This window comes from Pseudonaja textilis, chromosome 11 (genome assembly GCF_049901715.1).
Source record: "Pseudonaja textilis isolate UNSWEBS1 chromosome 11, rPseTex1.2, whole genome shotgun sequence".
Taxonomy (NCBI): Eukaryota; Metazoa; Chordata; class Lepidosauria; order Squamata; family Elapidae; genus Pseudonaja; species Pseudonaja textilis.
Window position 1 is genome coordinate 13,112,568 of NC_142000.1, and position 25,047 is coordinate 13,137,614.

The following is a 25,047-nucleotide window of genomic DNA, read 5'->3' on the forward strand; positions in this document are numbered from 1 at the left end:
TTCATCTTGACCTTCCGAGGCGGAAAGGAACGGAACCAACGACGCTTTTCAAAGCCAAGTCCGAGCTTTCTGGGGGGCTCGCCTTGGGCGGGGGGGGGGGGCTCCCTCCTTTGAGGTCTTATTTGAATCCGCCCGATTTGGGCTTCAATCAATCAATCAGAATAGAGCTGGGAGGGATCTTCGAGGTCTTCTAGTCCAGCCCCCCTGCTCCAGCTCCAGCGGGGTCTCTATATAGAGGGAGGTTATCCAGCCAGCAAAGGGAGGGGGGCTGTTAAAAAGAGCGAGCCTCTTGGGCCAGGCAGGTGCCAAGGGTAAGGATTGCCATGGATTTAATATGTGCCAACCAACCCATTGTGCCATCCGGGTTGCTAGCTCTTAAAAGCAGGCCTTGACTTACGGCCACAATTGGGATAGGCGTTTCTGTTGCTAAGCAAGGCCCTGGTCAAGGGTACCAGCTCCCATTTTACAACCTTTTTCGTCTGGTAGTTAAAATTAAATCGCTGCCATCGTTAGATGAATCATCTATACAGGTAACCCTCGACTTAACAATCGTTCAATGGTTTGTGTTTTTTTTTTTGAATAAACTTTAGTAATCTTTTATAATTTTAAAAAGACAAACAACAACAAAATAAATCTTAAGGATCGTTCGTTTAGCGGCTGTTTCCAGTTACAACAGCAATGAAAAATAGAATTCTTTCTTGGCCAAGTGTGATTGGACACACAAGGAATTTGTCTTGGTGCAAATGATCTCAGTGTACATAAAATAAAAAAATACATTCGTCAAGAGTCAAGAATCATCAGGTACAACACTTAATGGTAGTCATAGGGTACATTAAGCAATCAAATCATACTAGGAAACAGTCAATATAGATTGTAAGGATCCAGTCCTACAGTCACAAGAGGGAGGGGATGGGTGATAAGGAGTGATAAGAAGATTAATAGTAATAGTAGTGCAGACTTTGTAAATAGTTGGACAGTGTTGAGGGAATTATTTGTTGAGCAGAGTGACGGCATTGGGGAAAAACTGTCCTTGTGTCTAGTTGTTCTGGTGTGCAGTGCCCTATAGCGTCATTTTGAGGGAAGGAGTTGAACCAGATTTGTCAGGGATGTGAGGGGTCTGTTGGTATTTTCACAGCCCTCTTTTTGACTCATGCAGTATACAGGCCCTCGATGGAAGGGAGGTTGGTATAACTGTTTTTTCTGCAGTCCTAATTATCCTCTGAAGCCTTGTCTGAAAGAAATTAGGACTGCAGAAAAAAACAAGTGACCAGCGACTGTTTTTCACACTTAATGACCCAGGGCAGCATTTCCCCATGGTCGCGCGAATCCAAATTCAGGCCCAGTGGCCGCTGCCTCGCATTTATGATGGTTACAATGTCCCAGGCTCACGGATTCCCCTTTTTGCGACCTTCTGAGAAGCCAGTGTCAATCCAGGAAGCCGGACTCAGTAACCGTGTGAGTAAGCTAACAACCAGAGAGATTTACTTAATAACGGTGGCCAGAACGGTCATCAAATAGAGCACAGCTCTTTTTTTAACAGACGTCTTGCTTAGCAACAGCAAATTTTGGGCTCTGCTGTGTTTGTAAGTTGAGGACCACCTATATAAAGAGCCTCTGGGAATGTGACAAAAGCAGCAAGGGATAAATTTGAGGGTGAAACTTCGGGAGAGGAAAGGAAAATTAATCCGAGGCCTCCTCGGGCACCCCGGAATTGGGTCAGTGAACACAAATTGCAGATGGTAGTTCAAAGGGCCCCAAAGACTGGCTCTTCGCCCAGCCCTTTGGCAAGGATGATTAATGCCTTCTTTTCTTCTTTGTTCCCCACAGAGTTCCTTTTCTCTGACATCTTTGTTTTGTGTTGTTTTTGTGTTCCCGTCCTGCCGGAACCGGAATTATCTAGGAGACGTTAAGGTGAGACGCTCCTTAGATCTGGAATTGGCTGGGTCTTCACAGAACGTAGGAAGAACACTTTTCCACGTCGGCTGTTCAAAGAGAGCGTAGGTTGTATCGCTATTGCGGGGTTTCCGGACGGCTCTCTTTGCCCAAAATGCACAATGTCATTCAGTTGTCTTAGGGGGGGGTCAATGTTTTGACCTCCTTTTATTTGGTACCGTTGAGACCTTTGAACGATGGTGCTGGAGAAGGCTCCTGCAAGTCCCTTGGACTGCAAGGTGATTGGGATGACCTTGCAACAAAGTCACAAAAACAGGTGAAGTCCCTTTAATTCCTTCAATTTGGCTTCAAAGGTCCAAGTATCACTGACGGGAGAAAACAACTCGCCCACAAACAGTTGGGAAAAGGAAGAAATTTCGTTCAAACTCAAAATACATATAAATCATAAATAGAAATAAAACAACACAAACCACACTGAAGCAATTAATGAGACAAGGCAGGATAAGGGCTTGAAGACGTCCACAGATATCGAAATGCACACACTGGAAAGGACACCAGAAGTCAGATAAGAACTGACAAATTATTTCATGCTTTGCTTCCAGCACTGGCCCATGCGTAGTTTGTCCTTTTAAACAGTGCTCACAGCTGCAGCCCATGAAGGGGATCAAGGCCCTTTCCTCCCCCATAGACCACGCCATTCACGTTTCTCCCTTATCCGCTCCTCCCTGCGTGTCCTATGATGAAGAAGGGGTGGGCCTGGGTCTTTCTTTAAATGCCCAGCCGACCTGTGCCCTTCCTCAGTTTCCTCCACAACCTCTGGAACCACCTGTCGGCTGTTCCTCCTCTCTCTGAGTCAGATTCTAACAGGGCATGGACAGCGATCCAACCGGACAGTCTTAGAAGAGATCAACCCTGACTGCTCTTCAGAAGGCCAGATCCTGAAGATGAAACTCAAAGACTCTGGCCATCTCATGAGAAGAAAGGACTCACTGGAGAAGAGCTGGGAAAAGTTGAGGGCAATAGAAGAAGGGGACGACAGAGAAGGAGGGAGCTGGATAGAGTCACTGAAGCAGCTGGCATGAGCTTAAATGTACTCCAGAAGCTAGTAGAGGCCAGGAAGGCCTGGAGGAACATTGTCCATGGAGTCGCGATGGGTCAGGCATGACTTTGCAACTAACAACGAATCTTCTTGGGCATTCAATGGATGAACATTTCTGCTGGGATCTCTGTCTCAGCAAAGCAGCTGTGCACCCCAACCAATAGCCACTCACATCCGCCAAACTCTGAATGGGGAAAACTCGCTGCAGCCAACTAGCCACAGCCAACTGACCATGGCAAAATTGCTAGATGGCCAACTTGCTGTGGGACAACTCATCACAGCCAAGAAGAGTTCGTTAGTTTGCTCACTCCAACATAGTCTAAAAAGGATCCCTCTCACCTCTACAGCTATGAAGGAGTTGTGACTTCAGCTCTCTCAACAAAATATTTGACAATGTTGCGTGAAAGATCAGTAAATGCAGTTTATTTAAATTTTTCTCGTGCTTTTTATCATTAAAATGCAGCATTTTCATTGTCTCTCGCGGAATAGAATCTTTTGCACTGTGCAGAATTTTGGTTTTTTCTTTTTAAACTTCAAAATTAAAAGAAATAAACAAATCCAAGACAAATACTGTATTTACAGGACATTAACAATGCTTTATATAGATGATCTGCCATCATAGAGGAGATCTGTTTTGAGTCCAAAAATGCAACCCAAGCTACCACTTTACAAGTGGAAAATTCTTCATCCTAAAATAAACAGAGGAATAAAGAGAAGAAATAAATATATTTTAGTTAATAAAATAATTTCAATTAAAAAAAAAAATCCAAACTGGAAACCAAACTACAACCTTTCTATCAATTATTAAAAGGCATTTAAATCCTAAATGTAAACCTTAATTATTTTTAAATGAGCAATTTAAAAAATGTCAACCATAATTACATATTGAGTTTATTTATCTATTTATTAGATTTATTTGCTGGCCATTTTGCTTCTCTAAATAACCTGAATGCCTATAGCACTCTGCTTTCAACTGATTATCATTCCAAGTTTCCTGAAAAGTTTAGACACCCTCAACTGATTTGATTATCGTTAAAAGAATGAAAAAAAAATTGTCTCATTAAAGCCAAATGACCAACCCAAAAAAATCATATCATTCACATGAGAGAACAAAAGTTAAAAATTCATCTAATAATAATGACGTTTAAAACATTTTACTCCCTTAAATGGTTTGTTTTAGGCTACCACTTTATATGCAATTAACTCAGAATCAATCCCCCAAAGAAATGAAATAATCAAATCAGGTAGATTTGACACCATTAGGATGATCTTGGAACATAATATTATATATAAGAATTCCATCTCCCTGCTCTGATCAATTTCAAGCAAATTTCAAGGATCTGTAGCTTGTCTTCAGACTGCAAGCCAGATTGGCATCTTCTTGGCAATTCCGCTGTATTCCCCAGGGCTTTAAATTACCTTCCTACATTAATGGGAGTTGAATCAGCAGTGTACTGACAACTCCATAATGTTCAACCTCGGGAACAGTACGATCTCCAGCGGGGAATCAAAAAATATGACGATGGCAATCATGGGAGCATTGTTTAATTTTTACACCGTGCACTGGACATCAGGATGACTGAAGTCCTGACCCTTGATATATCCTTCATCTGCACTGCTGTGACCTCCACTTTTTAAAGCACTCTAGCAGATGCCACTGAGTTTTAAGATAAACTAGCTCGATACCCGTGCTTCGCTTCGAAACGATGTGGTCGGGCTTTTTGGGGAGGAAAATAAGGGGGGGGGAATTCTGCTTCTGCCTACCAGCATCCATCGGTATTCATCTGGCTAGTGTCCTGTCAGAGTGTGAGAGACTTGAGGGCTGTTTGGAAACTGAAACAGTATTTGCTGTGTGAGCAAGAAGGAGACAGCAAGGAGCCTGGGCATGGCTTAGTTCAACTGTTCTGTACTAAAGCTGGTTGCTGCTGTGAAACTAAAACTGAAACTCCTCTGCTTGTGTTTTGCGTTTGGAAGAGATTTCTTTTCAGGTGGGGAGGGGGAGTAGAACTCCTCAGCATCAGAGCGTGTTAATAATAATAACATAGGAAATACTGATGCTCTGATGGTCATTTCGAAAAATCCTTTCTTAGTGAGCACCTAGAAGCCAAGAGGAACATAGGTGCCCAATTTCAAGTTTGTAGGCTTTACGGTTCTGGAGATTTTGTGATGATGCGTGAGTGGTATTTCGCTTTTATATAGAAAGATAAAAAATTTCCTCATGGAGTATGAGCCAGGTTTTCTGGAGATTTTGATCACCATGGCTCTGTCTTAGATAACTATCCATGTGGCAAGACACTAGTCACATGTTGGAGTAAACCATAAAAGTGATGATTAGGTTGGGCTTCAGTGTGATGAGTAAACCCAGATGCACCCTGTTTTGAATTAGAATTTCCAGGTATGAGCACAAAAAAGCATTTTTGGTGGAAAGCAGCACCAGGGAACTCTTTTCCCCCCGCTTAAAGCTACTTTTCCGAAATGTAGGCAAACTGGAGAGAGAGAGGACAGAGACGAGTGTTTCTCAACCATGGCCACTTAAAAGTTCTGTAGACTTCAACTCCCGGAGTTCAAAAAAGTTTACGTGGCCACGGTCGAGAAACATTTAGATCTTGTGGCTCCAGAATCCAGCCGACGGTTCAGAAGATTAAAAACGATGTAGAAGCAATAGGCACTTTTTCTTTTATGTTTCCTTTTTTAAAACAAAAACAAAAGATGTCAATCTGCATTGCACTAGAAATATTGACTCTCTTGGCCTGCTCACCTTCTTAAAAGTTCCTGGGGTGATATATTCGTCTTTCCTTCCTCGCTGCTGCTGTCTCTGCTCTCAGCTGTGTCTGAGCTGCTGTTCTTCTCAGATTTCTTGTTCTTGTGCTTGCCCTTGTGTTTGGATTTCTTGTGTTTCTTTTTCTGCAAAAAGAATAACAAGAGTTGGAAGGGACCTTGGAGGTCTTCTAGTCCAACCCCCTGCCTAGGCAGGAAACCCTAAACTTCAGACAAATGGTTGTCCAGTATCTTCTTAAAAACATCCAACGTTGGAGCCTTCACAAGTTCTGGAGGCAAGTTGTTCCACTGGTTAATTGTTCTAAATATCAGGAAATTTCTCCTTATTTCTAGGTTGCTTCTTTCCTTGATTCTTGTCCTGCTCTTCAGCTGTTTTGGAGAATAGCTTGTCTCTTTCTTCTTTGTGGCAGCCCCTGAGATACTGCAACACCGCTATCATGTCGCCCCTAGTCCTTCTTTTCATCAGACTAGACATACCCAGTTCCTGCAACCGTTCTTATGTGTTTAGCCTCCAGTCTCCTGATCATCTTTGCTGCCCTTCTCTGCCCTTTTTCAGCACCAGGGACCAGTTCCACGCAGAGGGTTTTTTACCATGGACCGGAGGCGGCGTAGTTTCACATGCTGCCTGCATCCCATAGTGCCTGTCCAAGATTCTAAAGTCTCAACATCTTTTCAAGTAATGTTTAATATATTTTTATTCATTTATTATCCAAAGGTAGTTGGCCACCCATTTCATATATGTGACTCTAAAACAAAGGAGGAGAGAATGCAAAATGGAGAGTAACTCCTTCTCTGATGGGAAAACAAGCTTTATAGGAGAACCCAACAAGGATTTTGGGGAGAAAAAGTTAAAAACGAACATCAAAATTACCTTTTCCTTTTTGTGTTTGTGTTCTTTTCTCTTGTGTTTTTCTTTGATCTTTGGGGGCTTCTGTTCTGCCACCACTTCAGCTGTGCCTGAAACATTCATCAGAGACAGAAGAACCATGGAAGGAAGATGCACTGAAAGCTACGCAGAAGCTGCTGAGTTATTATTTTAGATTCTTCGAGAATAGCATCTTTCTGAATTTCTTGATGCAAACCCCTGATCTATTTATACAAGCACTGGCTGCACTTTTAGTGAATGCTCAGGAACAACAGACAGACAGGAGATGGAAAGATTTAATACTACCCACTCTGGAGGGACGCTTGGTGGAGAGGAACAGAATTTGCTGAAATTGATAGAGAATATTTGTAGCTCAGGGTTGAAATGAAGGGTACTTAGTGACTGATTATGTTACCTAGTTTGGGTAATGAAACGACTGCAGAAAATCCACCAAGCTCAGAGCACTGAAGACTCCTCGTACTATAAATTGCTTGAATCGGTAGTTTAAAAGATATCTATTATTTATTGGTGACTAGAAGCCTCTGATGGATTTTTGGTGTGAAAATGAAAAAAGTGAATGTGATGAATGGCTTTGATGATTAGACAGGATAATTATAGAAAAAAGAGAGTTATGATATAAATTTAGAGAAAAGATACATTTATAATTGTACATATGGGTGCTAAAAGATGGGAAGCCATTTTTAAATATTTTTTTTCTCTTCTATTTTTCATCTTTTTTTCCTTGCACTTTTGCTGATCTTTTTTCTTTCTTTCTTGTTTTTCTATTAGTTTTTATTGGCCTGAGTCTATCATCTGCACCTCTATAACTGTCTGGTTCGGTTCTGCAACCCAACAGGACAGACACAGACTTCAGAGGATAATTAGGACTGCAGAAAAAACAATTACTACCAACCTGCCTTCAATCGAGAACCTATATACTGCACAAGACAAAAAGAGGGCTGTGAAAATATTTACAGACCTCTCACATCCTGGACATAAACTGTTTTAACTCCTTCCCTCAAAATGACACTGTAGGGCACTGTACACCAGAACAACTAGACACAAGGACAGTTTTTCCCGAAAGCCATCACTCTGCTCAACAAATAATTCCCTCAACACTGTCCAACTATTTACAAAGTCTGTACTACTATTACTATTAATCTTCTCATCACTCCTTATCGCCCATTCCCTCCCACTTGTGACTGTATGACGGTAACTTTGTTGCTTGTATCCTAATGATTTATATTGACTGTTTCCTAGTATGATTTGATTGCTTATTGTACCCTATGACTATCATTAAGTGTTGTACCTGATGATTCTTGCCTCTTGATGAATGGATCTTTTCTTTTATGTACACTGAGATCATTTGCACCAAGACAAATTCCTTGTGTGCCCAATCACACTTGGCCAATAAAGAATTTTATTCTATTCTATTGAGCATGTTTTAGGGATCTGCCTTAATGAAATCAAGAATTTTAATAAAAATTATACCCTATGTGATTAGTCTGCTTCTACAGTATTTCTGTACCCCATGGAACAAAAAAGACCAACAGCCAATAGATCCCTGCATGCAATACTTTTAAAATGGAAAGAGTTGATATATATATATATGAAATCAACATTTAATTAATGTCTTTACCAGAATAAGCAACAGGAGGCAATCTTGGTCCAAATTCTCCTTGATCAACTACTTCCTTTGAGGTTGGAGTTATAGTATCAAAAATCTCAGGTGTAGCTTCAGTTTCTTTGAGGAAAAAAATAAATAAATATGGAGATCGTGTTTAAAAGCCAACATAACAAATCACTTTATAGAGCCCACTGACCTAATAGTCCATTTCAAAGTCCATCTTAAAGGCTGACATACCACAAAGGCTGCTGTAAGTCAGGGTATATTTCTATGAACCTATTCCCACAACACGTCAACTTTTCCTTATTAAAAATATCTCAGGTTTTTATCAAGGATTTCATAAAACTGATGCAAACTTTTTTTGGGGAGAAGCTCCAACAATATCAAGCCACTGTGATGCAGCTGGAACGAGCACTGGGCTCCCCAATTCCCTCAAGAACGTCCATCAATGGCCTCTTTTGTGGCTATTACAAGCTGTAAAAGCAAATTGGTTGGTTGGGGCAGATGGTCCCGGCGTAATGTCTACCCGGTCAGCAACCAAAGGGCACTGAATAAGGAGTTCTTATGAGGGGTTCTTGCAATTGCAACATTTGCAGTATCCCTGCAGTCACATGATCTCCGTTTGTGAGTTTTGGTGCTGCCTTCCAACAAGCAGCCAATGGGGAAGGTGGCAGGAGGCTGCAAATGGCGATCACATGACCACAGGACGCTGGGACTGCGGTGTCATGCCCCTGTCAGAATCTGATTCGGAGGAGGCCGAACAGCTGACAGGGAGTGGGAGTGTGGCTCCGTTGGCTGAGGAAGAAACTGGGGAAAGGCAGAGTCTGGCTGGGCAGAGCGGGGGAGAGGTAGAGCAAGGGAGAGGGAATTCGGAGGAAGATCCAGGCCCACCCCCTCTTCATCCTAGGGCACACAGGAACAGAGAAGGGAGCAACGTGGGTTGCATGGCTTACGGGGGAGGAAAGGGCCCTGATTCCTTTCATTAGCTGCAACTGGGAACACAGTATTTAAAAGAGGAAGCTGCCCACACCAAGCTGTTGGGAGTAAACGTGAAATTATCTAGTCTTGTCGTGGCTTATCTGTGTTCCTGGCGTATTCCCAACTGTGTGAGTTTTGCTGCGCTTTCACGTCTGCAATTCCTTCTCCTGCCCTGTCAAGTTAATGACTTCACCTTGGTTTGTTTGGATTTTAAGTTATAGCTTGGGTGTACCTTGTTTTGGACTGAATTTTCTACAGTTAAAGGCAGGGGTTATGCGAAGCATTGTATATTAGAGGATTCGGCTGGTTTTTAATGAGGTTGGGGGAGAGAGAGAGCATTTTGTCTGAACCAAACCAGGAATAAATACCTTGAGCAACAGGTAATGGAACCTCAGGTGAGTCGCAGAGCTTTGGGTTTTTGGACTCTCCTTCCAGGGCTGTCGCAGCTGGCTCCTCTCCCTCACTCTCTTCTTCAGAAGAGGAATTCTCATCCGAGGAACTGGCAAAGATGGCTTTAAATAAATCCATGGATGGCCGGCTTTCTTCTTCCACGGCAGCTTCACTTGGGCCACTGGGTAGGCCTGATGGCTGAACCACAAAGGAAAAAGTGGAAAAGAAACAATGCACCTCTCCGTCAAGTTAAGCCATAATCTGGAGCAAACTGTTGGAAGATTTCTCTTTCCACCTAAACTCTCTTGCAAAATAGCAAAATATCACTTAGTTATCTGCACTTTACGCTGTAGGACTGATTCTGGCCACTCCTAGATATCCTAGTATGTATTTACACATACACACACAAACATCTTTTCTCTTGTATTTTATTTTAAGTAACTGCAGGTTCTGTATTCTATCTGCTGCTCTACAGGGGGATAAAGAGCGAAGGATGATAAAACTCTTTCAAGATTTATTATGTAGTGTGGTTAACTAACCCATGGCCAGGTGGAATGAACACCACATTATACCATTTCATGCTTTTCAGAGAGTATGCAAAACAAAACTATGACAAATATACATTTCATTCACCCAGTTTCAACTTCAGGGCAAATTAAAACATGCATTCTGCACTTCTAAAATGTGGTTGTTTTAATTCTTACATGCAAAATGTGGCACCAAAGACATTTCTAATAATACATGTAAAATTAATCCTGCACTACATCCCTCTAGTAAATTGTCACCGGAGTCTCCAGAGCTTCCATTTTGGAGAAATGCATGAGGATAGCTTGATCGCATTTCCTGAGAATATTGTAGCTACCAATTTGTTCATCCTACATCCATTTGGTATATGCCTGAAAGTGCCCACCACTCCTTCAACGTAACTGTTCTGACCAAGGCTTCCTGAGACCGTAGTTAATCACATGCCGAGTCCAAACAACCCCCTTTTCCTTTCAACGGCTGTGAATTATGTTCATTCCCAGCCCATAATGAGTCCCAAACAGTCTCTCAAGATAAGCACCCACCTTTATCAACTTTGAATTGTTGCCAACAACCAAAGTGCCAAATTAACTGCAAAAAGCTAAACGGAGTACAAAGTCCACACAGAGCTTCAAAGTTTAATCTGAACAGAGCAAACAACGCTGCTTCCTGTCCCTTTGCTCCTCCTTTATGTCTTATGGGAGGGGCCAATCACCTCCAAGCCTTACTCCCGAGTCGCCCCTTTTGTCTTAACTGTTCTTGCCTTCTGGCAGCTCTGTGCACACCCGTACTGGGAACAGGCTCCCCTTGTTCCTCTGCCTCGCTGCTGTCAGATTCTGGAGGCTACAGAGTCAGCACATAACTCTCATCTCTGTATCAGACGCAGGACCCTCGTCCGAGTCCTCCCCAGACTCCCGGACTGGCCCACGTTCCTCCCCACTGTCCGACTGCTGCCGTCTCTGCAGGCTGCCGACGGACCACAACAATAACAGAAGCACCAAAACCCTTCTACCTGAGTGGGGACAAGGTCCCTAGTCCCGTGTTTGGCCTTCTCTTCAATTGCTTTGGGGAGTTGCTCCGGAACATCAATTTTTGATCGAGCCAAACTTATAAATTCACTGATGGTATCCTTCTTCTTCTCCTTGTCAGGCACATCCCATCTGGAAGACTTCTTTGGCTCTGAAAGAGATGAACATAGTTCCAAGGGGTCATCACCCTTTCTTGATGAATTCAAGCAAGGTTTTTTTTTCCTTGTATACATCCAGTTTTAAGAAAAAACTGTCTTTGATCATTCAGAATTTTAAATGTCAACAAATAGGAACAAACGTCAACCTAGACACTCACGTACTTCTCCCAGTTAGCCTGGGATTGTGTGTCAGCCCCACAAATGGTTTTTACTCTTTTATTGTCCTCTACACTTTGACTGGCTAAGTTATCTATGATTCAGGTCTTGAAGAGATATTCATCTTCTTCTGATAAATTAAAAACCTTACTGTTAGGAACATTATCTTGTTGCACTCCTGTTTTCGTTGGTTGATTTCGTATCCCTGACGCGGACTCTGAAGCAACGGTCAAGAAGTTGAACACAGAATACTTATCACGTTTCACTGTCGGCAATCCAACAATACATGACCTGAAGAAAAATAAAAGCAGTGTGTGTATGTGTCTGTCTGTCTGTCTGTCTGTCTGTCTGTCTATCTATCTATCTATCTATCTATCTTTTAATGAGCCTGCAAGCCCTTACATCATGGTGGAGTTGGAATGACTGAATGGAGCTAGAGCATTTACTGGCCAGATTCCCTTCCTGACGCCTACATGGAATTCACAGTATATGTTTTCTCTTTGCACCAAGAGAGAGAGAAGTACTTGCTGCTACCTGAGATCGAACCCACGGCCTCTTGATTGTGAGATGAGAGCACCACCTCTAGGCCACTGTGCTGTTTTCAGAGTTTCTACATCTAACTTTGGATAATTTTTCTGTTTCAGAAATGTATGTGTTAAAATAGGTCACAAGTATAGAAATAAACCAGAATTTTAAAATTTACTCTTAAGGAATTATGGTGTATAAGTCAAAAATATAATTAAGGAACCAAGGTGGTCTACACCAGAGTTCCCAACCTGTTGTTCCCAAGTTTCCGAAAGCAAACACAGATAAACTCCAAAACTGAAAGTTCACGGCTTTATTCCACAAATAACCCTCTTTGTAGATAACAGATGGCTTGCAGCAAATTAGTCTAATAAATCAGAGTCTGTAATCATCACACTAACTCTTTCGAACTTTTGCCTTTTGCAAAGGCAAAAGCCATTTGAAACCAGGCTTATATTCCCTTGAGGGAGGGGCCATTAATTAGCATCTTACTCCCGAGTCACCTGTGGTGCTCTTACATGAATCATCCTGCTCTCACTCACACCCAGCACAGGCTTCTCGGGAATGTCCTCCTGATTGCTGCCGGCGAACCACAACATTTGTGGGCCACAGCCTTTTGGCTATTGGGCCATGTGGGTAGCTGGCTAGTGTGTGCCCCTGTGCACACACAGCTCCAGACGCACAGCCACTCGCAGCCCATTCACATAAGTGTTGCAGACGCTCGTGGCCCTACTCACACGAGCATTGTCACGGGGCGTTCATGGCTCCACTTGTGTGAGCAGCGGGTGTCCACGCATTTGCATGCCCCTCCCACAAAACCACCCCCTCATTCCCTCCCTCCCCCCACTCCAGGCCGCCAACCCAGAAAGGTTGGGGAACTCTGGTCTAAACAATAGTTATTAGATTTGACTACTTCTATTGGCCAACCATAAAGTTATCACCCCCAAAGTACTTGTTAGAAAATGCTAATGTACTCAACCAACTTACTCTGCATAGGGATCAGGAATATTAAACCTTTTGCACAAAAGCTTATCTGGGTGCCACTCGAATTTTTCCCTTGTCAGTTTTCCAAACATCTTCATCTTAGCAGCGGCTGCTTTGTCGTCAACGTTAGTCTAAAATAACAATGTGGTTCTCAGTTTGTTACAGCTATTATCGCACATGTATTTTGGCAATAACTGACGAGGATTAAGCATAACTTTCCGACGGTCTTTTTTTAAAAAAATTGGCCAGGTTCACATTTCCACTAAACTAATTTTCACCGTGGCTTTATATTTAATATATAAACCACAAGCTGTGTTCAGATAGAATGAAACAAACTGCGTTATGGCTTAGCTACTGCACGCGTTGTGAGAACTCTTAGCATTTTGTTTGGAGATTCTTTTGAAAGGAATTGGTGCTCTGAGGATTCCTGCAAATCAACCCGGTTCAACAGTTTCTGCATGAGTTTGGGACATACCTCTTCATCGCGAGGAACGTCTACTTTATCAGTATCGTCCTCCAACTTTGCAGGAGTAAACCTTGAAGACAAAATCGAGCTGGAGGTTTTGTAGAAGGCAGCAGCACGAGAGAATTCTTCCCGTTCTCTACCGCGCTCCCACTCCGTCATACTGGCATCTAGACAGCTTTCTGGCACATCTGTTAGGACAAGAAAAATTTAAAAGTAAGGAAAAATGCAAAATCAATAATACTGGCTCAATAATGTTGAAGAGAAAAGAACGAAACAGTTTATAAGTGCACAGATTTCCAGCAAAAGTAAAGCCAAGCATGACAGAAAATAGTCTCAACCGAAGTATGAAAAAAATCAAAGAGAATCTTCTAAAAAAAATTTATGGCCACCCACCTTAACTAAATAGCTCATTAAAAAAAAGAATTACACAATAGAAAAGTCAAAAGGAAAATCTTTAAAAAAAAACCTATGTCAAAGTACAGCCCAGTACACAAACATTTCTTGCGGATCTCCTAGCAAGCAGAATCATAAACCAGAGTTTGTTCTTGCCCTGTTATTTTGGTAGGCGCAAGCCATAATTCCTGCTTTGGATGTTCCATTACACAAACCACGAACCAGGGTTTCCTGGTGTTTTTAGACTAGTATTTCTAGCAGATTACACATGAAAGAAATATTAACAGTGGAAGCAAGGATGTTTTAACATCCCTTACAAACCAGGATTTGAATCAATCATAACAAACTATAGAGAAATAATGAACAAGATTATACTTGATGTGCTGGCTACCAAAGATGACGTTTTAAAATGCTGGACATATTAAGCATTGGAATAAATGTCTATCTCATGATGACAACTTATACATTGCCTCTTTTGCTTCTTCAGATTTGGATGCTGCCTGCTTAAATTCTGTTTGCTGTAGAATACTTGAACTAAAATGAAAAAGTGCTAGATGAAGGGAGAAAAGAGCGGGGGAAATGTTTGCTACTTGCCTTTCTTCCCACATGCAAGATTTTCCAAGTAATGTTCATATCTCTTTTGCTTTTCTGGGTTGCTGGCAAACGGTTTGAAGTCGGTTGAGCCAGTTGTAGATAACTGCGACCCCAGCATCAATTGCCACTTACGTGGCACATCAGAGGCAGGAGGAGCGTGGAATTTGTTATAGGGAGATTGTTGTGGCACGGTGTCAGCTTTCCGTTGTGGTTGTATTGCCTGTTTCACTTCTTGGATCCTTTCTTTGTCTTTATCTGACAAATATTCTAAAACAGAAGTGGTTGGGCCTAAACAAGAAGAGAAGAATCATGATACATAACTAATGTTTTTTTAGTTTAGTTCAGGACATAGTGGAATGAATAAATGAATGAATGAATGAATGAATGAATGAATGAATGAATTCTTTATTGGCCAACTGTGATTAGACACACAAGGAATTTGTCTTTGGTGCAAATGCTCTCAGAGTACATAAAAAGAAAAGATACATTCTTCAGGAATCCTAAGATACAATACTTAATGATAGTCATAGGGTACAATAAGCAATTGAATCATACTAGGAAACAGTCAATATAAATTGTAAGGATACAAGCAACAAAGTTAGTTATACAGTCACAAGTGGGAAGAGATGGGTGAAAGGAAGGATGAGAAAATTAATAGTGATCGTAATCAAGAATGTATTGCCTTGTTTAAACAAGACATTTGCAAAAAGCCCCCATTTTCCATAAATTAAAAATATACATGTTTAAGGTTATATTTCAATTTAGATAGATTAGAGAGAGACAGAGAGATGATTGATATAGATGATAGGTAGAGATAGAAAGATAAGAGAAATAGATAGATAGATATAAATTTAAAAAGACAATCAAAAATGCCTACAAAAAAAAAATAAGTCAGAACAAAATGATTGCAGATTCCAGCTACAGCAGTGCCCCACAACCTTCGGGGCACCAGGGACAGGTTCCGTGGAGAGGTTTTTCCATGGACCGGAGGGGAGGGCGCATGGTTTCACGCGTTGCCTGCATCCCACCAAGGAAGATTCGCTTATTTGCACAGCCCTGTTTCTGGCATGCCACAGCCCGGTGATGATCCATGGTTGGGACCCCTGAGTTAGAGGGCATGCATCGTGCAGAAAGTACTATCAGGATATTGGGATACCTTTCAGAGCAGTTTCGCCCAGCACTTCCCTTCTCTCGGAAGCGGTTTTCTGGTGTCTACTCTGGATTGCTGTGTCGCTCAGAAGCTTCCCTGTGGATTCTGCCAAGGCTTGCAGTAAGTGGGAGTTTTCAGCGGTAGCTTTTATCACAGGTCGAAAGTAATGGATTGGTCTGTAGTCTCTTGGCAGGTCTGGTGGAGGGTAAGTCTTTAGGGGGAAAAAAAACCCAAGAGATGACAAAACGTTTGTCTTGCGTGCAGATAAGAGAGTCATTACATGCTGGGCATTGGGAAATACACAAAATTAAATCTGAACTCAAGTGTGTAAACCTGTGTTTTTCAACCAGTTTTTCAGCTTGAAGATGATGTGTGGACTTCAACTCCCAGAATCCCCCAGCCGGCAAAGAATTCTACAAGGTGAAGTCCACACATCATCTTTTAAGTTGCCAAGGTTGACAAAGACTGATATAAACCAATAACAATGGCATTAAAAAATTTTTAAAAAAATATTGGGACTATTTGTTGCAGAAGTCTAGCAGCTATCAACCTTGAAATCCAATCACCTCATAACACCAGTTGTTTCCCGTTGCCCCCAATACATGCACTGTTGTGGTTTGTTGTTTTTTACTATTTTGCCAACCTTAACAAAAGTATCCTACTCTTATGCATTGTAAAATGATTGCCATAGCAGATTCTTTATTAGCAAAACACGGCAGAGGGCATATTTGATTTGAAAAAATAAATAAAAATCCCTCGATATTCCAAAGATCAGGTTTAGGGCAGTGAAAGTTGATATTCTCTCTTGTTGCCTTTTGGAATAGAATAAAAACAAAACAGTAGCAACAAAACATGTCATGGGTTATTAAAAAAAATCTACAATGTTTCAAATGATAAAGCAGATTGAAGAATCGATTTTATACACTTGGAGGTCTTGTGGTGAATCCAGTGTATCTTCATACATGTACTGGCAGATATTGTTCTGACCAAGGTTTCCAAGACCGTAATTATGCACATGCTTATTTTAAAAACAAGCCTTGTTTTATTGCAAGGCTGGGAATTATTTGCATTCCCAGCCAGTAATGAATCTCAAACAGTCCCTCGAGATAAGCACCCACCTTTCTTTCCTGTGAAGTGCTGCCAATAACAGAAGTGTCAAAGGAACTAGACAAAAAACCAACTGAAGTACAAAGAGCTTCAAGAATGAATCTGAACCGAACGAATGACTTTGCTTCCTGCAAAGGCTTCGTCATCTTGGCCTGACTTTTATACTTTATGGGAGGGGCAATCACCTCCCAGCCTTGCTCCCGAGTCACCCCTTTTGTTTCAGCTGCTCTCGCCTTCTAGCAGCTCTGCGCACATGTGCACTGGGAACAGGCTCCCCTGGGTCCTCTGCCTCGCTGCTGCCAGACTCCGAAGGCTCCGGAGTCATTACCCTCCTCCCAGATGGTCCTGGCCACATCTCTGCATCGGACGCAGGACCCTCGTCCAAGTCCTCTCCAGACTCCCTGACTGATCCCCTTTCTTTCCCACTGTCGTCTGCACAGACTGCCGGCGAACCACAGCAGAGATATTTGCAAAAAGGAAAGCTAACTAACCTTGGCAGGAGTTACTGATTTAGAAGCCAAGTAGAAGCCATCCAAAATTTTCCCGAGATACTTCTTTTCTTTCTCTCTTCCTATAAAATAATCGACAAATTCATTAGCACTTTCAAAATAAACCAATAGGGGAGCACTTGCTAAAAGGCCTCAACCAATGACAAAATATTCAGAGGCTTCCAGACCTGGTTTGCTTTTATAAGGCTGGGGGGCTGTCCAACCATATAACCCGTCTCCTGGCTCTTCGTCTTTCAAAACGCTGTCATATTTGGAAAGGGATTCGACTGTATAAATATCTTCATCTTCCTCTTCCAAAGCACCAACCCCAAAGGCCTAAAAGAAGAAGCACAGCATTAGAGTTAGATGTTGTCTTCACTATTTTAAATAGCCTGATAACTGCACAGGCAGTCCTCGATTTACAACAGTGCATTTAGTGACCGTTCAAAGTTGCGGGGGCGCTCAGAAAAGGGACTTATGGCCATTTTTGAGACTTACGACCATTGTGGCATTCCCCGCAAGTGATTGGAATTCAGGCGTCTGGCCACTGACTCCTATTTATGATGGTTGCAGCGCCCTTTGACAAGCAAAGTCTTGGTGGCGCAGTGGTTAGAGTGTGTACTGCAGGCTACTTCTGCTGATTGCTGGCTGCCTGCCTACAATTTGGCAGTTCGAATCCCACCAGGCTCAAGGTGAACTCAGTCTTCTGGTCTTTCCGAGGTGGATAAAATGAGGAGCCAGATTGTTGGGGGCAAGAGGCTGACTCTGTAAACCACTTAGAGAGGGCTGCAAAGGGCTGCAAAGCACTATAAAGCGGTATATAAGTCTAAGTGCTATTGCTAAAGTCAACGGGGAAGCCAGGTTCACATACTCACCGTGTTACTGTCTTAACGACTGCAGTGGTTCGCTTTAACAACTGTGGTGAGGAAGGCCGTAAAATAGAGCAAAACTCAGCTAACAACTGTCTTTCTGCTTAGCAACAGAAATGCTGCTTGTGGTCGTACCTTGATGGCTACCTATCTCTGTATCAGGTGGAATGAGGAAAAAGGGGCCACTTGCTTGAACGGGCTGTAACAAAGGAGTTCCCAACTTGCCATTCCCCATAGCAGACTGTACTTATACGTGAATAAATCATAACTGTTCTGAAGTATATATTACACCAGTGTGTCAGCTTTGAAATTCAGCTGCCACTTTTTTTTAGAGTTTTAGAGGAGTTGAAAAGTTCAAGGTTATTCTGTATGTCGTATTAAGAATTTCCAGTTGCAGTTAATTGGTTCTCGTGATTTATGAAGTGTAGAAGTGGGAGGAGAGGAGGGAGGAGAGGAGGTGGATTCTGTGTAATGCGGGAAAAAGCTTTCACTTGGGAAATTGCTTTTGACATGCCAGATCTGTTTCTAATAAATTAATTGAAGAGATAACATCTCGGAGTGATTGATATCATGGATACTTTCTGGATGCCTTACACAGTGAAGGTGAACCCTTTGGGCCCCTGAGTGCCCAAAGGGTGTGCACGTGCACAAACATACATACCCAAAATGCAAGGTGTGCCCCCCCCACATGCCCCCCAATGCATATGCACACCCCACACGCATGCTCAACAGAGACCGGAAGGCCATCTGGCCGGCAGGAGGCAGACACATGCATGGTGGAGCTAAGCTGGGGAGATGTGTGCCCACAGAGGGGGGTCCGGGTGCCGCAATCACGGTTTTTTACATTTCACCTGCTCTTTTCTCAAAGCCTAGTCCAAAATTTTAACCTGCATCGTATTTTACCTGTCCTGAAATGCCCAGTTTCCGTCCTTTACCATGCCGTACATCCCCAAGATGACTCAAATTTCCAGGGCCGAGGCTGAAAAGATTGAAAGGTTCTTCTGAAGTGCCAAATAAAGCTTTGTTGGGATCCAGCCCTTTGTAACCCAGGCCATGGAGGTTTTCTTTCGGAGTCAGATCTACCGGCATCACATCTTTGGGGGCAAAGGTCACATTTTCCGGCTGGTATTCATCCTCTTCTTCCTTTATAAAATAAAATATAGGTTCTTTTTTGTAAGTTGGCCAAATTTTTAAGCCCTGGCTTCCTTTCTCACTGGCAATTCTTTGAAGCGGCCTGTGTTGGTAATTCTATGCAGCAGCAATCCGTGGACTTTTACTATGTCTAAGGTTTGCTTCAGCAATTGATGTGGTTATTTCAGATTCTAACAAAAGAATAGTTAAAATGGAGAACATCACAGAGTTCTATTCTCCTACGCTTTCTGCTTCCGCCATAGAGCAGCATTTTACAGGTAGTCCTTGATTAGTGACTGGGATTGGTTCCGACAAAATAGTCATTAAGAAAATCGGGTCAGCGTGAAATCGCTGGTTGGTGCCATTTCATTCTGAAAATGTTCTCTTCTATAGTATCCTGTGCCTGACTCAGTGTTTTTCTGTTTTTCTTTCGCCTCCTTGCAGGGCAGAGAAGCTGCCTAAACAAGCTATCTCTTTCTGAGCTGTTTTTCTAACGCGGTACTTCCTTACAAAGTGCTAAATGCCTTAATAAGTTCAGCCCAGCAACCAGAAGCTCTGCCTGAAACTGACCAGACAGTAATCAGTTTCCCACTGAAGGTTTTGTTGTTGTTGTTTTTAGGTATTTTGGTCCCAAAATTATTTTTTCATCACTGTTGTATTTCCCATTGTCACTAATTGCAGCAATTAGTAATCAAGAACCATTGTTTTTACTCCTTGCCACTTTATTTATATAGTCATTGTCTGCATGTAAATAATTTACATGAAAACTATCCAGGGCATGGAACTGTTTATATGAAAAGCTTTCATGATGTTACAAGATGCCTTTTCTGCAAAGACAAGGGCCGATGTTTCTTCACTTATTGAAAATTACAAGGCATTAAGATGTTAAAAGAATTATTGTAATACTCCTTATTGTAACCGCAAAGAGTTGGTATTTATTGAATAATTCCAATTCCGTATTTTTTTAAAAAAAGTTAAAATTCCCAACAAATGCTGTACAATTACCTCTGACTCTTCAGATCCCGGAGGCAAAGCGCAGCCATATATTTTTACTCCAGGCTCTGTAACCAAATAGCGACAACCACGGGTTAAAATGCCATATTTTTTCATTACTTTTATTGAAGTAAGAAACAAGTTATGCTGCTACGATCCCACTAAATTCGAAGTAATTTAAATTACTCCAGTATACGAGTAATGAATTATGCAATAGCAAACGTTATACTATATACTAACCAGTTATATATATATAAAAATAGATCAAAACTGATATATTAATAGGCAGCCATATCTTAAATATGAAGATAGGAACAAGTTATTTTGCAGTATGGTGCTTCTCCCCTTGTAGCACAAGCAAACAGATTAGGAAATCTTTTAAGAACTCTGATTTCATATTTTGCCCAAACCAGAAAACAATATTTATCTGTTTTGAAACAAGTCAGAATATTGTATAATTACAAACAACGGTTCAACATTCTGAGGTCGAAATCACAGTGTTTTCCTAATTTGGACAAAAATGGGAAAATACGATTGGGTCATTCCTGCTTTGCTTGTTTGTACTTCAAGGTGAGAAGCAAAGGCCTTATTAAGCAGGGACATAATTACCTGAACTAGATAATTCATTTTATTCTGATCTTGTTGCAAAACAATAGATTCAGGGGAATGTACCAGGTTTTTGCTTCCGTGGCTTCCTCTTTACTCGGGGACCAACACCCTGTCCTTCTTTCCAGCCCATTTTTCGCAACAAGTCAATCCCAATTGTTATTCTGGAAGGAAAAAAAAAGAAACGGATAAACAAGTTATAACTACAGGTAGTCCTCGACTTCTGACCACAATGGAAACCAAAATTTATGTTGCTAAATGAGACATTTCTTAAGTGAGTTTTACGACCTCCCTTGTCCCAGTTGTTAAGTGAAGCATTGCAGTTAAGTTAGTAACCCGGTTGTTCAGTGAATTTGGCTTCCCCGTTGATTTTGCTTGTCGTAAAGTCGTAAAAGCTGATCACACAATCACTGCAATCGTCATAAATATGAACTAACTAGAATCCAACTAGAACCCTAAACAAATGCACTCAAACAATAGTAGAAACAGAAACTAGATGCAGACTCATCCCTCTGAGATTTGACAGTTCTTATCTCTCTTGGCCTTTTGTAAGGCCTTGAAAATTTAACTGTTGTGCCTGATTCTGGGAGTAGGATATATAGCCCATCTTCTGATTATGGGGATGATTGGTTCGATGAATGTGCTGGCTGGGGAATTCTAGAAGTTGATGTCCATGCATCTTAATGCGAAGAACCATGGTGGCACAGTGGTTAGAGTGCAGTACTGCAGGCTGCTTCTGCTGACTTCCAGCTGTCTGCAATTTGGCAGTTAAAATCTCACCAGGCTCAAGGTTAACTCAGCCTTCCATCCTTCCAAGATGGGTAAAACGAGGACCCAAATTGTTGGGGGCAATAGGCTGACTCTGTAAACTGCTTAAAGAGGGCTGTAAAGCACTGTAAAGTGATATGTAAGAGTAACTATAAAGTGATATGTAAGACTAAGTGTTATTGCTATTAACATTGCCAAGTTCAGAAATGCTGAATTAGATTATGCCCAGCTCCCATGTGTTTTTTTTTACATTACACATTTTACATATTTGATTGTCTAAAGCCACCTAGAGTCAGGCAAAAGGGAGATGGGCAGTTATACAAATAAAATAAATGAATTCTGTAACTGTCCTAGATTTAGCATCAGGAACGCTTGTTTATGGAGGAAGAAGAAATCCTGCCTGTTTACTTCTGGCAAAAATGACTCAGAGTCCTTCAGGCGTTCCAGAAATCAAACATATAACATATGCAATTATCCACAAGTAGCAGGTTATTTTTCAATACTTACTTTGCAGGTGTGATGAATTCATCCAATACTGTAGCTCCAGGGATAGGTGCAACTATTCCTGCTAGCTGTCTGGCCTTCTCCTGGATTTTGTCTTTGCTTTGGGAAGCAAATGCATCCGTGATTGTAATTTCCTTTGGTGCAATGCCATGTTCACCAAGATCCTTCCAGGGAAAATAAGATTATTATTTTTTTGAGAGGGGGGAGGGTCAGAATATTTTCTTTCCAAGTCCACAAATTTGAACAGTAACTTTGAAACAAAACAGGAGGTGCACTTCCTTTGTACAAAAATCGCTGTTCTTTATTTAAACAAAGCTATTTAATCATGTCTGTTAACCATGCAGTAAAAGATTGTATAAAAAAAAAACCAGGCTTATATTTATCATTTACATGGCTGTCCATCTCACCGAAGTGACTTTGGATGATGTACAACTATATACATAACAATATTTATATATCTATGTACCACATAGACATCATATATAAATAGATTTCTGGAATTATATAAATGCAATAATCTCCATCATCTTACTTCTTCATCCATAAAATCTTCTGGCTCGAGAACTTTCGTTTCTGCTCTGTTTTGGCGAGATGACACAAAGGCTGATGGTGCCCATCCTTGGAAGACAAAGCATTGTTATGTGAGTTTATAGCAGGATTGAGAAAGACTGAGTTTCCAATTAAAACTGCAATTACTATACCCACTCACTCTGGACTTCTTTCACTGACTTACTATAACTAAATAACTGACTTACTATGTCCGAGTGAACATTTGTGTAGAACTGTGTTGGACATTATACAAACTGCATGACAAATGATTTTACGTATGATTTCCTCGCTTAAGGCAATACACTGTGATCGTTTTAATTTTTAAAGTGTTTACTTGATCGTCTTGTCCCTTTTGCTAGGCTCAAGCATAGCACTAAGACACTAACTTGTTTTTATCACCTTTGCTGAACATGCCAGTCAGCTGGGATCCCAAATAAACAGCACTGACAAGCCATAAACTGTCAGCAAAGTTCACACAGACTCACAAAGCATGCAAAGTTTAACATGAAAGTACTGCATTATGAATCAGCACAATGTGTGTCTATCTCTAGTAGTCTCTGTTTGACAGTCTACTTTATACAGTTTAAACTATTATTAAATTATATAAATAAGATGCATTCCCGTGATCCAGCACTTTCACAATCATTTAGAAGCCGCAACAGAGTCACCGTATACATTGAGCCATGTAACTTCACACAGTGTGTACAACTAACCAAGATGTTACCATCTTGGACACTTTTTTAAAAAAATAATCCAGCTTTATGCCAAGAGGAACCAAATAAATTTCAGACATAGATTCTTACTAACCTTCTTTGGATCCGACAGTGTTAAAATAGCCAGCTGAGAAACCACCACTGAACGCACCATGAAATCGTTTATACCGCCCCTTCTCATCTTTGACCGTCTGGTCTTGGAGTGGAACTGGCTTCTTAATGCGCTCACCTGGAAGGAAGGAAGGAAGGAAGGAAGGAAGGAAGGAAGGAAGGAAGGAAGGAAGGAAGGAAAGAAGGAAGGAAGGAAAGAAGGAAGGAAGGAAGTAGGTAGGTAGGTAGGTAGGTAGGTTAGATGAACAGATGAAATGTTAGATCAGCTTTCATGTCTAAGATGCAACTAGAACTCACCATCTCCTAGTTTCTAAGATGGCACTTTCACTTACACCAAACTGACTCCAAAGCTGCAGAGAAGCAGCCCCCTCTCCCAATTCTCCTTATGCCTCATTTTTCCCCTCTCCCAGCCTCCTTCCTCCCCAATTGGCAAAGAGCTTCCAGGAGGATCTTGAGAATCCCATGCAACAGACTTTCCCCAATCTGGGGCTCCCCCAACTGCCCCACACTACAACTCCTTGGCCCAGGCAGAAGGGAAGAGGGAGGCCCTGCCACTCCAGAAGCTGTAGGAGGGCACAGGTGCCAACACGAGAGACAACAATCAAGCAGGAAGCAATTCCCTAATCAAGAAACAATCAAGGAAAAGACTACACTCCACCAGTAGGGTTAATTACTGCATAGAAAGGTGGAGAAAACCCCACCCCCTCTAGTACTGATTATGTTACCTAATCTGGTAATGAAACGTCTGCAAAAAAAAAAAAAAAACTAAGCAAGCTCAGAGAGTACAGAAAACCACACAGTTCCCCCCCCTCCCTGCACACCCCCTTTTCTTCTACACCTACTCATAATTTTTGATGTCACTGATGATGTTACCTAGTGCATAATTTTTTTATGTTTTGTTTATATTTTTGTCATGTTTATATAATGTATATTCGAGGTGGTGACCCTTTGAGAGCTGCATGCAACCAAGTTTTATTTTAATGTATGTCGATTCGTCTACATGTTAAAGTGACAATAAAATTATTCTGAGTCTAGTCTGGTAATGAAATGTCTGCAAAAAAAAGAGCAGCCAAGCTCAGAGAGCACCAAAGACCCCACAATCCTTCTCCACCCCTGCAAACCCTCCTTTCTTCCAGCACTGATGATGTTACCTAGTAAGGTAATGAAACGTCTGCCAAAAAAAAAAAAAAAGCCCACCAAGTTCACAGAGCAGCACCAAGGACCCCACAGATCCACCAGGGAACATCATCAGTGCATAGATCCCCATCAGCATTGACGATTATGACCTACTTGGGGAACAACCTCTGTAGGGGTCCAGGCTGTTTCTCAAAAAAAGAGTCGGTAGGGAGACCATCCCTCCTTTGTTTCGCCTCTCCCCGCAAAAAACAAAAAAAAACAAGAGGTCCAGAGGGAAAGGGACCGAGTAGGCGGATTTACCTTCTTCCAGCAGCTCCAGCGGGGTCCCGACGGTCACCAGCTCCTCGTCCTCCTCGTCGCTACTGCCAGCCGCCATCTTGGGACAGGTCTGTGAAGGAGGCGGGGCGGGAGGCGGGGCCTGGTCGGCCAGCCATCGCCCGCCCCCTCCCACCTCCCACCGGTGGC

The 25,047-nt window shown here is 41.9% G+C and overlaps 1 protein-coding gene across 1 annotated transcript; it reads right to left on the bottom strand.

Annotated features, from left to right (window-relative positions):
- Positions 1 to 3,393: 3,393 nt before the first annotated feature.
- On the bottom strand, positions 3,394 to 25,047 carry GPATCH1 (G-patch domain containing 1). Its single transcript, XM_026718999.2, has 20 exons — positions 24,883 to 25,047; positions 23,429 to 23,563; positions 22,605 to 22,690; positions 22,076 to 22,236; positions 20,867 to 20,964; positions 20,207 to 20,262; positions 18,974 to 19,213; positions 17,390 to 17,537; positions 17,205 to 17,284; positions 15,613 to 15,817; positions 14,457 to 14,744; positions 13,479 to 13,657; positions 13,007 to 13,134; positions 11,646 to 11,785; positions 11,165 to 11,331; positions 9,609 to 9,828; positions 8,275 to 8,379; positions 6,642 to 6,727; positions 5,751 to 5,896; positions 3,394 to 3,681 (listed from the first exon to the last, which is right to left on the bottom strand). The coding sequence occupies exons 1-20, from the start codon at positions 24,956 to 24,958 to the stop codon at positions 3,651 to 3,653; spliced, it is 2,775 nt and encodes a 924-aa protein (XP_026574784.2). The 5' UTR covers positions 24,959 to 25,047; the 3' UTR covers positions 3,394 to 3,650.

Bases quoted from the DNA above. Each gene is read 5' to 3' on its own strand.
- GPATCH1 (XM_026718999.2), bottom strand. From the start codon at position 24,958: ATGGCGGCTGGCAGTAGCGACGAGGAGGACGAGGAGCTGGTGACCGTC. The intron at 17,285-17,389 runs GTCTGGAAGCCT...ATTATTTTATAG, and splicing joins GCCTTATAAAAGCAAACCAG to GAAGAGAGAAAGAAAAGAAG. The intron at 13,658-14,456 runs GCAAGTAGCAAA...TTGTCCTAACAG, and splicing joins TCTTGCATGTGGGAAGAAAG to ATGTGCCAGAAAGCTGTCTA.